This window comes from Guillardia theta (assembly GCF_000315625.1).
Source record: "Guillardia theta CCMP2712 unplaced genomic scaffold GUITHscaffold_146, whole genome shotgun sequence".
Lineage (NCBI taxonomy): Eukaryota > Cryptophyceae > Pyrenomonadales > Geminigeraceae > Guillardia > Guillardia theta.
Genome location: NW_005434528.1, coordinates 2862 through 16581, shown reverse-complemented (window position 1 = coordinate 16581; position 13720 = coordinate 2862). Strand labels below are relative to the sequence as shown.

General features: G+C 53.2%; 6 protein-coding genes across 6 annotated transcripts; 3 read left to right on the top strand and 3 right to left on the bottom strand.

Moving 5' to 3' along the window:
• Positions 1-1980: 1980 nt before the first annotated feature.
• GUITHDRAFT_119401 (hypothetical protein) lies at positions 1981-2332 on the bottom strand (the record flags this gene model as incomplete). Its single annotated transcript, XM_005821322.1, has 4 exons — positions 1981-1985; positions 2029-2067; positions 2122-2220; positions 2269-2332. 4 exons carry the CDS (start codon positions 2330-2332, stop codon positions 1981-1983), a joined length of 207 nt encoding a protein of 68 aa, XP_005821379.1.
• Positions 2333-2756: 424 nt separating this feature from the next.
• On the top strand, positions 2757-3338 carry GUITHDRAFT_155741 (hypothetical protein; the record flags this gene model as incomplete). The annotated part of the gene is made up of 1 exon (XM_005821321.1): positions 2757-3338. A coding segment is annotated over exon 1 (341 nt), but the record flags the coding sequence as incomplete, so codon positions are not given.
• A 1353-nt stretch (positions 3339-4691) lies between these two features.
• GUITHDRAFT_155740 (hypothetical protein) lies at positions 4692-5380 on the bottom strand. The gene has a single exon (XM_005821320.1). The coding sequence runs from the start codon at positions 5366-5368 to the stop codon at positions 4763-4765; it is 606 nt and encodes a 201-aa protein (XP_005821377.1). The 5' UTR covers positions 5369-5380; the 3' UTR covers positions 4692-4762.
• A 1634-nt stretch (positions 5381-7014) lies between these two features.
• GUITHDRAFT_119398 (hypothetical protein) lies at positions 7015-8742 on the top strand (the record flags this gene model as incomplete). Its single annotated transcript, XM_005821319.1, has 3 exons — positions 7015-7722; positions 7765-7925; positions 7986-8742. 3 exons carry the CDS (start codon positions 7015-7017, stop codon positions 8740-8742), a joined length of 1626 nt encoding a protein of 541 aa, XP_005821376.1.
• A 1753-nt stretch (positions 8743-10495) lies between these two features.
• On the top strand, positions 10496-10867 carry GUITHDRAFT_119397 (hypothetical protein; the record flags this gene model as incomplete). Its single annotated transcript, XM_005821318.1, has 1 exon — positions 10496-10867. The coding sequence occupies one exon, from the start codon at positions 10496-10498 to the stop codon at positions 10865-10867; it is 372 nt and encodes a 123-aa protein (XP_005821375.1).
• Positions 10868-11422: 555 nt separating this feature from the next.
• On the bottom strand, positions 11423-12019 carry GUITHDRAFT_119396 (hypothetical protein; the record flags this gene model as incomplete). Its single annotated transcript, XM_005821317.1, has 1 exon — positions 11423-12019. The coding sequence occupies one exon, from the start codon at positions 12017-12019 to the stop codon at positions 11423-11425; it is 597 nt and encodes a 198-aa protein (XP_005821374.1).
• Positions 12020-13720: the final 1701 nt, after the last annotated feature.

Here is a 13720-nt window from a genome sequence, read left to right as displayed (position 1 = left end):
CTAGTCCTTGCCTTAGGGAGCACTAGCGCTAGTCCTTGCCTTAGGGAGCACTACCCCTAGTCCTTGCCTTAGGGAGCACTAGCGCTAGTCCTTGCCTTAGGGAGCACTAGTGCTAGTCCTTGCCTTAGGGAGCACTAGCGCTAGTCCTTGCCTTAGGGAGCACTAGCGCTAGTCCTTGCCTTAGAGAGCACTAGCGCTAGTCCTTGCCTTAGGGAGCACTAGCGCTAGTCCTTGCCTTAGGGAGCACTAGTGCTAGTCCTTGCCTTAGGGAGCACTAGCGCTAGTCCTTGCCTTAGGGAGCACTACCCCTAGTCCTTGCCTTAGGGAGCACTAGCGCTAGTCCTTGCCTTAGGGAGCACTAGCGCTAGTCCTTGCCTTAGGGAGCACTAGCGCTAGTCCTTGCCTTAGGGAGCACTAGCGCTAGTCCTTGCCTTAGGGAGCACTAGCGCTAGTCCTTGCCTTAGGGAGCACTAGCGCTAGTCCTTGCCTTAGGGAGCACTAGCGCTAGTCCTTGCCTTAGGGAGCACTAGCGCTAGTCCTTGCCTTAGGGAGCACTAGCGCTAGTCCTTGCCTTAGGGAGCACTAGCGCTAGTCCTTGCCTTAGGGAGCACTAGCGCTAGTCCTTGCCTTAGGGAGCACTAGCGCTAGTCCTTGCCTTAGGGAGCACTAGCGCTAGTCCTTGCCTTAGGGAGCACTACCCCTAGTCCTTGCCTTAGGGAGCACTAGCGCTAGTCCTTGCCTTAGGGAGCACTAGCGCTAGTCCTTGCCTTAGGGAGCACTAGCGCTAGTCCTTGCCTTAGGGAGCACTACCCCTAGTCCTTGCCTTAGGGAGCACTAGCGCTAGTCCTTGCCTTAGGGAGCACTAGCGCTAGTCCTTGCCTTAGGGAGCACTAGCGCTAGTCCTTGCCTTAGGGAGCACTAGTGCTAGTCCTTGCCTTAGGGAGCACTAGCGCTAGTCCTTGCCTTAGGGAGCACTAGCGCTAGTCCTTGCCTTAGGGAGCACTAGTGCTAGTCCTTGCCTTAGGGAGCACTACCCCTAGTCCTTGCCTTAGGGAGCACTAGTGCTAGTCCTTGCCTTAGGGAGCACTAGCGCTAGTCCTTGCCTTAGGGAGCACTAGCGCTAGTCCTTGCCTTAGGGAGGACTAGCGCTAGTCCTTGCCTTAGGGAGCACTAGCGCTAGTCCTTGCCTTAGAGAGCACTAGCGCTAGTCCTTGCCTTAGGGAGCACTAGCGCTAGTCCTTGGCTTAGGGAGCACTACCCCTAGTCCTTGCCTTAGGGAGCACTAGCGCTAGTCCTTGCCTTAGGGAGCACTAGCGCTAGTCCTTGCCTTAGGGAGCACTAGCGCTAGTCCTTGCCTTAGGGAGCACTAGCGCTAGTCCTTGCCTTAGGGAGCACGCACTAGCGCTAGTCCTTGCCTTAGGGAGCACTAGCGCTAGTCCTTGCCTTAGGGAGCACTAGCGCTAGTCCTTGCCTTAGGGAGCACTAGCGCTAGTCCTTGCCTTAGGGAGCACTAGCGCTAGTCCTTGCCTTAGGGAGCACTAGCGCTAGTCCTTGCCTTAGGGAGCACTAGCGCTAGTCCTTGCCTTAGGGAGCACTAGCGCTAGTCCTTGCCTTAGAGAGCACTAGCGCTAGTCCTTGCCTTAGGGAGCACTAGCGCTAGTCCTTGGCTTAGGGAGCACTACCCCTAGTCCTTGCCTTAGGGAGCACTAGCGCTAGTCCTTGCCTTAGGGAGCACTAGCGCTAGTCCTTGCCTTAGGGAGCACTAGCGCTAGTCCTTGCCTTAGGGAGCACTAGCGCTAGTCCTTGCCTTAGGGAGCACGCACTAGCGCTAGTCCTTGCCTTAGGGAGCACTAGCGCTAGTCCTTGCCTTAGGGAGCACTAGCGCTAGTCCTTGGCTTAGGGAGCACTACCCCTAGTCCTTGCCTTAGGGAGCACTAGCGCTAGTCCTTGCCTTAGGGAGCACTAGCGCTAGTCCTTGCCTTAGCCTATACAAGAATCAGCCTCTTCAGCTACATCACTGCACCGCACCTTTATGCTGATCCAGCGGAGGCGCCTTGAGCATTCGATCTACATGTATGTAACCCGTAAAGCGCGTCCTTAATGCTTCTTGTCGTGAGGTACCTGGCGATGCCTCCGGCCCTTCCCTCCCCCTTGCCGGGTCAAACACCACCATGATGTCCACGTCATATCTCTGTATCTTCTTGACGAGATTTTGCAGGTCTGCGGAGGAAGGATGAGCAGCTATCCTGAGTTCTCCCGTAGGACGACCTGCTTCGAACAGCTTGTGGGTCACAGCAAGCTCTGTGCTGGTGATGCGAGGGAAGGCGTCCATCCATCGCAGCTTTCAGAGCTCTCTCCTCTCACTTCACTTCCTCGCTCGCGCATCTTCGCTATCCCCGCACGCCCCCATAGTCATCGCCAGCAGGGGTTTGCATCGACCACCCACCCTTAGTGGAGGTCCACCCCCTGGACCCCACCCTATGCTTCCGTACCCCCTGTTTGCCCATGCACTTGTTGGGGACCGTAAATCGAGGGGTGGTAATAGTACCCAGGGGTCCTTGATCCTACGAGTACCCCCTGTCTGCACCTCAAAATCATTCAGAGTACCCCCTCCCTCCCCATGTCATAAATGTCCCCCCCCCTCCCCCCTCCCCCGCCACCCCCCCCGCCCCCCAACCACCACCACACTTTTCAGTACCCCCTGTTTGCCCACAGACTACCCCTTATTTACACCAGGACTGCAACCCACCTATCCTACGTTCTCATCCATCCATGGCGAAAGGAGGAGAGGGCATGGCGCCGACAAGCTCTCCTGATGCACACGACACCGACAGAGCTCATGGCGAGATGAACCCACCAGAAACTTCTCAAGCCCTTGAGAAGACTGCTCCGATGCTGCAAGGCTCCGGCAACGCCCTGCCAGAGGTTCGACTCGAGCCGTTCAACGGAGAAGTCGATGGTTCGCTTGCCTACAAGGTCAGAGACAAGCAGTTTGTTCGCATTTTCGGTTGGCGCCCGAAGGACGAGAAGCTTGACAACGGACCGCTCTTCTATGCTGATGCTGATGAGAAGAAACCTTTGACTTGTCTAGACGCGTCTGAAGGGGTCGACGAGCTGCAAGCTGGATGGATCGTGGAGTGGGAGGACACAGACCTCAACGGCACAACTGAAAGCACTGCACGTGCAGGGCCCGGGATCTCATCAGGAGCGGCGGCTGCAGCAGCAGGAGGAGCTCTGGGCGGTGCGATGCTCGCCCCAGCCGCTGCCGTGGTTGGAGTACAAGCCATCGGTTTCACCAGCACGGGCATCGTTGCAGGCAGCACGGCAGCGTCGATGATGTCAGCCTCAGCCGTCGCATCTGGAGGAGGCGTCGCGTCCATGGCATCAGGAGGAGTAGTAGCGGCGCTTCAGAGCATCGGCGCTACCGGCATGCTGGGACTGTCTGCTACAGCTGCCGTAGCGTGTGTCGGTGCTGCTGTCGCCGGTACGGCAGCGTACGGGAGCTACAGGACAGGCAGGTATGCGTACACCTGGTACTCTGAGCGGAGGGCGAGGCTGAAGAATCAGCAGCCGGACAAGGACCCGATCTCGCAGTGAGAAGCTCCGGCTAGCCGGAGCAGCGAGCGAGTTGAATGTGTGTAGCTTGGTATGAGTAAAGAAGAGATACTAGTCGAGTGAAGCAGAGAAGCTTGCCTGACCGTGGTCTTGCTCATCAGCTCGATCTCACGCTCCGTTGGTGAGCCTCTTGCTTGCAAAGACGAGTGATGCTGGTCCTGAGGTGCGAACGACTTCGAGGAGGAGGCAGGGCAGGAAAAGCTGTAAATCCACTGCAAGTGAAGGAAAGAAGCAGAACCTGAGCTGCAGGCGACGATGCGTCAAAGGTGCAGGAGGTGAGAAAGGCAGCGAAGAAGTACCGAGTGAGCAGGATAAAACTGCTGCAGCGATGAAAGATGAGACGAGAGCGAGAAGAGAGTGTGAGAAAATCGACGAGAAAACATTTAGGGTAACCACGAAAAGAGAAAGGTCATCATGAAGACAAGCCGACGGTCATATAACTCTTCTTGTCTGCTGGAACTAGACTCTGAGGACTGCGCATGTCGACTTCAGCAACAAGGTCCTTAGAGCACCAGAGAGCTCTCAGGACCCTCCTCTTACTCTACCCTCCTCCATCCCTTTTTTCTGGCTCGAGCCTCTGATCGATGGGGTAGCGCAGACGAGCAAGGAGCTTGGCAGAGAGTCTGCGTATCGTGATGACAGTTGTCGTCATGTACAGACGTTTGCTCATGGCTGCAAGATAGATACTGAAGGTGAGTCACAACGCAAATGTAGCATTCTGTATTATGAAGTTTTCACATGTATTGTTGTCAATCCATCTATCTCAGGATACTCCGTTGATTCGTAAAGACAAATCTTCGGAGTATCTCTCAAGAGATGATTCAGTAAAGACAAGTCAACAAGACAGCAGTGATTCTTTAGCTTCCATCAACTGTACTTCTGCTCAGTGACAGATGCTTCTTGTCGGAGAGCCCCGCGACACACAATATGACTGCCCTGATGCCCTTACGATACTCTCTTATGACACTCTCAGTCTTACCCAAGATGTCGCTTTATCCAGCATGATGCTGCCGCTGCCGCCTCGAGATCGAGCTGATGAGCAAGACCACGGTCAGGCAAGCTTCTCTGCTTCACTCGACTAGTATCTCTTCTTTACTCATACCAAGCTACACACATTCAACTCGCTCGCTGCTCCAGCCGGAGCTTCTCACTGTGAGATCGGGTCCTTGTCCGGCTGCTGATTCTTCAGCCTCGCCCTCCGCTCAGAGTACCAGGTGTACGCGTACCTGCCTGTCCTGTAGCTCCCGTACGCCGCCGAGCTACAGGCTATCGCACTAGCAGACGCTACCGCAGCTGTAGCAGACAGTCCCAGCATGCCGGTAGCGCCGATGCTCTGAAGCGCCGCTACTACTCCTCCTGATGCCATGGACGCGACGCCTCCTCCAGACGCGACGGCTGAGGCTGACATCATCGACGCTGCCGTGCTGCCTGCGGCGATGCCCGTGCTGGTGAAACCGATGGCTTGTACTCCAGCCACGGCAGCGGCTGGGGCGAGCATCGCACCACCCAGAGCTCCTCCTGCTGCTGCTGCCACAGTCTGCGATGTGCGGCGCCATGGAGTTGTGCTGGTTGAGTTTGTGGTGCTGCTCTTCAAGATGTTGTCGCCGCAGGGTAGAGAGGCTAGGAACCTCCGCGTGCTGTCAAGCTTGTTGCTGCTGAAGCCTGCGAAGGCTTTGAGGTAGTGGTAGGAGCTGGACGCAAGCTGGGGCGCAAGGGAATAGGAGACGATGCTCTCGCTGTACATGGATATCATAGCGAGGAGGAGGAGGAACAGGGATGCTCGTACGAGAGGGCGTCAGGTCCTGTTATGTGGGCAAACAGCAGAAAGGGGTACTTAACCTACAAACAGGGGGTACTGAAGTAGCAAACAGAGGGTACTTGAGGTCAAGTAGGGGGTACTGAAGTAGCAAACAGGGGGTACTTGAGGTCAAGTACGGGGTACTTGAGGTCAAGTAGGGGGTACTGAAGTAGCAAACTGGGGGTACTTGAGCTCAAGTAGGGGGTACTGAGGGAGCAAACAGGGGGTACTTGAGGTCAAGTAGGGGGTACTTTGCCACAAATCCTAACTCAACGACAGGGTGGGTAGTGTCAGTCTTGAAGCGGTGGGTAGTACTACCACCCCCTTCATGACATAACCAAAAGAACCCGGAAAAGATTGAAGGGATTGCGCCATGGGTTGGAACTGCATGGATTGCAAGGCAAGGGAGGAACTGAAGGGATTGACCGACTCACCTGTTTGCTTGATGAAGAGACCTTCTATGCTCTCGAGATCCTTCTACCATACCTCCTTCACCTCCTCCATGCGCAGCTCCTGCGCACCCTACTCCCAATGCTGCAACTTGAAGGTCTTACATACAACACTCCAGATCGAGATCAGCCCTCACAACAATGCCGGCAGAAATTGCGTACTTTCTCGAATTCCTTCTTGCTAATATCTGACTTTGTGTCTTGCGCTTACTTTTCGCGCCTTTCATCTCCTCTGCTATGTTTGGTAGGCGGTGCCTTTGTTTGCTTCAGCTCATTTATGGCTAACTAACATCATGTTCTCATCGCTATCTTCAACTTGGATGCGATTGCTATCGGGCTGGATAGAGAGGAGTAAGTACCCTATTGGGAATTGCGAGTAGAGGCTGACATGTCGTTGTTGCGAATCGGTTTGTTGTCTCTTGTGACTGGGATGGATCTCTGAGACGGGGCTGGATAGGAAGTGAGTATTTTCACTGGAACATGTTTCAGTTGTCACTAATCACGCTTTTTGATATGCTTACGTGAATGGATGAAATCTGTCCGATAGGGAGTAAGTAGCATAACAAACGATGAGCTCAGAGATGAACTGATTTGTGTGTCTTGTTCCAATCGCTTGTTCATCAATTCTCTGTTGCGGTCGCTGGATAGGCAGTGAGTATCCAATTGAACTATCACCCAGTAAGAGAACGTTGGTGACATTTGGGTTTTCGATTGTTCTTGTTGTCAACTTGGATACTGTCTGGATAGTATGTGAGTATCGTCATACATGCGATCGGAGGCTATGTACTGATCTTTCCTTGCTTACAATCTTTCTGGCTTGGCTTGAATAGTGGGTGAGTATTCTTACTCAGCGATACAGTCAGGAATGAAGATGGAATGACATTCTGTTGCCTTGACATGTTTGGGGTCGCATGATGGGCTGGTTCGGGCGTGGGGCCGCATAGTGGGTGAGTATCATGATGAAACATAGCTTTGAGATATTTTTGGAACTGACGTTCTCCTTGCATTTCAAATTTCTTGGCTTCATGCTTTCAGTGCTGTGTAAGAAGTTTCTGAATTCCTCTTCAATGTTGTGCTGACCCTGCGCTGTTGTATATTGTTGTGAAAACAACCGATGCAGAATGTAAGTTGAGCAGATTGCGAGAGACAGAGATGACGCTGAATGAGTCAACTGACCTGGGTGTGCTCAGTGCGCCAAGTCCAGGGGATGGTCGAGTTACGAACAGGTCTTTCAAAGTGCAGGATGTGTATGACACTGATAACACTGGCGCATGTTGCCGGCAGAACGGATGCAACCATTGCAAGAAACAGCTCGAAGACAAGGTTCAGGAACCAACTGTCAATCAAGTCCAACAGCGAAAGTCAAAGGTCAAGCAGGGACAGAGGTCTGCCTCAGCGCCTGGGTTGGAAGGTGGAGGATCAGCTGGGGTCGAGCAGGCCTCAGCTGATCACGCCACTTCATGGATGGACCAGATCATCATGCACGTCACGACTTACGGACCATGCAGCTTGACGGAGCTTGGCATGCTGGTTCCGAGACCGCCTGGAGAAAGGAGAAAGCTATCTGAGAGCGTTCGCAGCGATGCTCGCTTGAGGTTGACGGAGACGCTGGAGGTGTCGCTGAGCAGCTCTGGAGGCATGAGAGAGGGAGACAGGCATCGGATGCTGCAGAGCATACGGCGATGCCGGCCAGGCGGAGCTGAGATCGAAGCCAAACCTCAAGGGAAAGTAGGAGGAGCCCAGCATGAGGGACAAATAGGAAGTGGAATGAAGGAGCTGCAAAGAACAGCCGAGCAAGTGCCAAGAACGGAGTCGGACAAGAAGACTTTTGCTTCGGTCTCAGGGGACAGCATGGCAAGGGTATGGGAGACAAGGAGCTGGAGGGACATTGTCCGCTGCCAGGTTGATGGAGGAGTTGGAAGCAGTGCAGGAGCAGGAGCAGGTGCAGGAGCAGGAGTCTCTGCGAGACTAGCAGGAAGTGGCAAGGAGGGCTTCGCCGGAAAGGTCATGCTGCAAAGAATGGATGTCAGAGGTAGAGGCTACGGTAGCTCATATGAAGCAAGGTGAGTTTTGATGTCTTGGCATGAAGAGTGGATTTGATTCTCATACCCCAATTCTTTCAGGAGAGTGGGAGAAGCAGCTCCCCAACATGTCAAGAAATGGACTCACTTTGTTTCGTTGCCGATCGTTAATCCATGCGTCTTGGAGCGAGTTGCCCAGATCCAGCAGAGGTTTACAGCAGCACACCCGACGATGAAAGACGGAATGAGCAAACTTACCAAGCTGCACGTGACCCTTGCTGTATTAAGATGTGCCGACGACGATGCTGTGTCACGAGTACGTCAGGCCCTGCAGGCAAGAGCCCAAGATATTGTCGAGTGTATGAAGGATAGGAAGGGCACGGCGGTGTGCTGTCTCAAGCTCCAAGGCCTCTCCATGTTCAGCAACAGGTACCCAGTTCTCTGGATCAAGGTTCTGCACGATGGCTTCTTACCAAGCATCTCATGTATCGTGCGTGAGGCCGTGAAGAGCTCTGGAACAGGTGTCACGCTGGAGATGAAGGCATCCAATTTTCACATAACTATATGGAAGAGTAGCAAGATGGGGGTCCCAATGGTGGATTCATCGACACTTCTGAGTTCACTTGTCTACAAGGAAAATGCATGTGCGAATTTTGGAGAAGAGAATCTAGTAGCGGTTCATCTTTGTGCCATGACCAAGGAAGTGGAGGAAGGAGAGGGACACTTGTACAAGGTGGATGGTTTCATCAGAATTACCTTGTCCTACACCTGTCTGCCTTCAGTCGTCACCTGGAACTCAAACCATGCAAAAGACTACCAGAAGACCAACAAGTCTGAGCCGTACAAGATACAAGGGTGATCAAAGTTGAGACGATGAAACTGAGAGAGGGGTCAAGGGATGGAACAAGATAGTCTCGTCTCGCATTGAGTGCTTATGGGAACTGAACTCTAGCCAGGGCATGAAGTAGAGGACATGCTTTCATCTCGATTGCAGGTCTTCGCTTGAGTACTTTGCATGAATAAATATCCATCAGCTTGATCCTTGATTTCACCTTCACCTCCCTTGCCCTGCTATTCCTTGCCCCACTAAAGCAATGTTGAGTGTTTATCATATGAATGAAAATCAGCAAGGAAACGTAGGTGGGTACTGACAAGCCGGAAGAGGGCTGTGTTTGAAAGTCTTGAGGACCAGAGGAGCAGGTGGAGGTGGAGGTAGTGGGAGGAGGAGGGAGAGGGGGGTGGAGGAGGAGGGAGAAGAGGAGGAGGATCATATGGCCCTGACGGCAACAGCGATGTCTTGCAGCCCCTGCTTTCCATTTCCCTTCTGGAGCTGAAGGTTCTCAGACTTGAATCTGCGTAAGGATTCCTCCGCTTCTTCATGAGCCGTTTTGAGATCTTGTTTCATCGTCTTGACGTTGAACTCCTGGCAAGCCTGGGAGGAATTCAGGCACTCTGGGTTCCCATCAAGCCTACCGATGGTTTCTGAAGCTCTTCGGCCAAGATGATAGTCTTTTCACTTGATGGCGATCTTGATGTATTCAGCTGCTCTTGTACTTTCTCTTCTTCTTTCCGCGCCTTATCACTACCGCGCCGATGAAGCGTCGAAGGCTGCAACATGAGGCTGGTGGCGGGAGAGGCTGGGAGTTAGACTTGTTTGCAGACGCTCAAGTTTCAGTTTGGACAGGCAGACAGGTTGAAGCTGTTGTTTAGGTTGTAGCAACAGCCGTCAACCTGGATGATCTTACAGGGCATCAGCACAAACCAAGAGAATGCTAGCAGCTTCACCTCCTCCTGGCCCACGGGGTGGCAACAAAGGGTGGGGGGGGAAGCAGCCGGGGAGAGGCGCGATGCCGTTCAACTGCCAAAAATGCCAGGCAAGGAGCAGCTGTGATGAGATGCTGATACCTTCAGTTACATGCTTGATGACGGAGATGTTTCTTTTGCTCCCCCGCATCTGTTCCTTCGATCATTCAACTCCTTTTCTGGGCGGCTCCTTCACTTCCTCCTTTTGACTGCTTTTTCTCCAGATCATGGTCGATCTTGGTACCAACGACAGCACAAAATGCATAATTTGAATAGCTCCTAGTTGGCATCATCTGACTTCGTATCTGTCACGCTCTGCCGTGAATGGCCATGATATTATTCGGAAGGCGGTAAGCATTATTCTGTGCAGCATGTGCTCGTTCAGGGGATGATTGGACTGATATTTATTTTGAAAATTCCTGGTTTTGCCTTGCATGCATGGACTGAATAGGGAGTAAGTGTCATATCATATGATGCGCTCAAGGAATGATTGACTGACAAATTTCGTAATTTTTACGGTTAATCCTCCGATGGGATGTTGATTGGGCTGGATAGCCGGTAAGTAACAATGATGAAGTATGCTTTCAGGGGATGATTGGACTGACAATATTTTTGTGATTTGGCATTGATTTTGGTCTGGTGAACTTGCTGATTGGGCTGGATAGCTTGTAAGTATCTTCTCGAAATGTGCGGTTCAGGGGACGATTTGGCTGACATTTGCTTTGCAATTCCTACTCTTTCCTGGCTTGGGTGGATGGAATCTGTCTATAAGCGCGTAAGGATCATATCATATGATGCGCTAGGGGACAATGGGGACTAAATTCAATCTTGCTTTTGTCTGGCATCTCTTGCTGAATGATGGGCCAACTCCGAAATGGATCAACCAGTGCTGCGTAAGAATCGACATCATCGCATATTCTCCTGCTGATCTGAGTGTTCTTGTTTGGGCTTCAACATGCCCAGCTCCCACTCTTGGCGCTTACGCGAGTAGTGGGATGGTCGCGTCTCGGGTCGAGCTCGTCAGGAACATCTCGCTGCCAGAGCTCAACCAGGGGTGCACAAGCGCCTACTCGCAAGCGGAGCTCAACCCGATACGCAGACTCTCTGCCCAGCTCCTTGCTCGTCTGCGCTACCCCATCGATCAGAGGCTCGAGCCAGAAAAAAGGGATGGAGGAGGGTAGAGTAAGAGGAGGGTCCTGAGAGCTCTCTGGTGCTCTAAGGACCTTGTTGCTGAAGTCGACATGCGCAGTCCTCAGAGTCTAGTTCCAGCAGACAAGAAGAGTCATATGACTGTCGGCTTGTCTTCATGATGACCTTTCTCTTTTCGTGGTTACCCTAAATGTTTTCTCGTCGATTTTCTCACACTCTCTTCTCGCTCTCGTCTCATCTTTCATCGCTGCAGCAGTTTTGTCCTGCTCACTCGGTACTTCTTCGCTGCCTTTCTCACCTCCTGCACCTTTGACGCATCGTCGCCTGCAGCTCAGGTTCTGCTTCTTTCCTTCACTTGCAGTGGATCTACAGCTTTTCCTGCCCTGCCTCCTCCTCGAAGTCGTTCGCACCTCAGGACCAGCATCACTCGTCTTTGCAAGCAAGAGGCTCACCAACGGAGCGTGAGATCGAGCTGATGAGCAAGACCACGGTCAGGCAAGCTTCTCTGCTTCACTCGACTAGTATCTCTTCTTTACTCATACCAAGCTACACACATTCAACTCGCTCGCTGCTCCAGCCGGAGCTTCTCACTGTGAGATCGGGTCCTTGTCCGGCTGCTGATTCTTCAGCCTCGCCCTCCGCTCAGAGTACCAGGTGTACGCATACCTGCCTGTCCTGTAGCTCCCGTACGTCGCCGAGCTACAGGCTATCGCACTAGCAGACGCTAACGCAGCTCTAGCAGACAGTCCCAGCATGCCAGTAGCGCCGATGCTCTGAAGCGCCGCTACTACTCCTCCTGATGCCATGGACGCGACGCCTCCTCCAGATGCGACGGCTGAGGCTGACATCATCGACGCTGCCGTGCTGCCTGCGGCGATGCCCGTGCTGGTGAAACCGATGGCTTGTACTCCAGCCACGGCAGCGGCTGTGGCGAGCATCGCACCACCCAGAGCTCCTCCTGCTGCTGCTGCCACATTCTGCGATGTGCGGCGCCATGGAGTTGTGCTGGTTGAGTTTGTGGTGCTGCTCTTCAAGATGTTGTCGCCGCAGGGCAGAGAGGCTAGGAACCTCCGCGTGCTGTCAAGCTTGTTGCTGCTGAAGCCTGCGAAGGCTTTGAGGTAGTGGTAGGAGCTGGACGCAAGCTGGGGCGCAAGGGAATAGGAGACGATGCTCTCGCTGTACATGGCTATCATAGCAAGGAGGAGGAGGAAGAGTGAGTACATGGATATCATAGCAAGGAGGAGGAGGAAGAGCGATGCTCGTACGAGAGGGCGTCAGGTCCTGTTATGTACCCTGATGGACAAACAGCAGAAAGGGGTACTTAACCTACAAACAGGGGGTACTGAAGTAGCAAACAGGGGGTACTTGAGGTCAAGTAGGGGGTACTTGAGGTCAAGTAGGGGATACTGAAGTAGCAAACAGGGGGTACTTGAGGTCAAGTACGGGGTACTTGAGGTCAATTACGGGGTACTGAAGTAGCAAACAGGGGGTACTTCAGGTCAAGTACGGGGTACTTCAGGTCAAGTAGGGGGTACTGAAGTAGCAAACAGGGGGTACTTGAGGTCAAGTAGGGGGTACTTTGCTACAAATCCCCTTCAGACCCAGGGAGAGAGGTGGGAGGGGAACAGGAAAGGGAGAAGGTGTAGGGGGAGGAGGGGGAGGAGAGAAGGAGGGGAAGGATGGTAGAGCTTGATCCTGTCTTGTCTCTCTCTCGTTCCGAACTATTCCTCTGCATGGAGAGAGGAAGGGACAGGGAGAGGAATAGAGACCAGGGCAGCATGGAGGTGATAACAAGACTTCAATCTCAGCAGCAGCATCTGTGATAACAAGACTTCAATCTCAGCAGCAGCATCTGTGATAACAAGACTTCAATCTCAGCAGCAGCATCTGTGATAACAAGACTTCAATCTCAGCAGCATCTGTGATAACAAGACTTCAATCTCAGCAGCAGCATCTGTGATAACAAGACTTCAATCTCAGCAGCAGCATCTGTGATAACAAGACTTCAATCTCAGCAGCATCTGCTCAGCAGCAGCTGGATAGAGGAGTCACTACGTCTGTGATAGGAAGACTCGAATGAATGCACTTATCCAGTCAAGTCTTTCGAGGGAGCTGCTTTGAACGATGAAAATGTACAAGTAAGGGGAGGAGGATGGAGAGGGAGGGTGAGAGGGGGTAAAGGAGGAGGAGGAAATATTTTCTAGACTTGTCAGTTGTGCTTATCCAGCAAGCTTCTTCGCTGTCCCATCAGCGCCATCATCGCGTCAGCCACCCAGTCCATCCGAACGTCGTCGATGTGACGGTTAGACTCCTGCTAGCCGTCTCATCCCTTGATAGAACTCCTCCTCCTCCTCCTCCTTCTCCTCCTTGTCCTCCTTCTCTTCCGCCTCCTCTCCTCTCTCCTCTTTGCTCCTTTCATCCTTCCATTCCGCCTTCTCCCTCTTGTCTCCCGATTCATTTCTCTCGCTTCTGCTCCTTCCTCCTTGTTCCTCCGATCCGAAAACATCTCCGACTCTTTCCCCTCCCTTCTCCCCCCCTCCCCCTTCTCTACCTCCTGCTCTCCGGGGAAGTGTGTTGGTCTCTTCCTCTTGGCCCTCTTGAAACCTCCTCGGCATGGGTTGTCCGGGCTCAACACCTGCCAGACTCCCGTCAGAAAAGGAGAGAGAGGGGGAAGGAAGAGAGAGAAGGGGAGGATGAAGACGAACAAAACAAGGAGCATCAAGAGGAGGAGGAGGAGGCGGAGGACCTGAAGGCTACTGAGGTACTCAGATGCCTTGTTCGCTGCTCTTTCGACCCGATCCCGCTGTACCAGCAGGATGAGAGACTGAGAGGGAGCGAAAGCTCGGTGAGGAGCAGGGGAGGGAGGGAGGGAGGGAGGGAGGGAG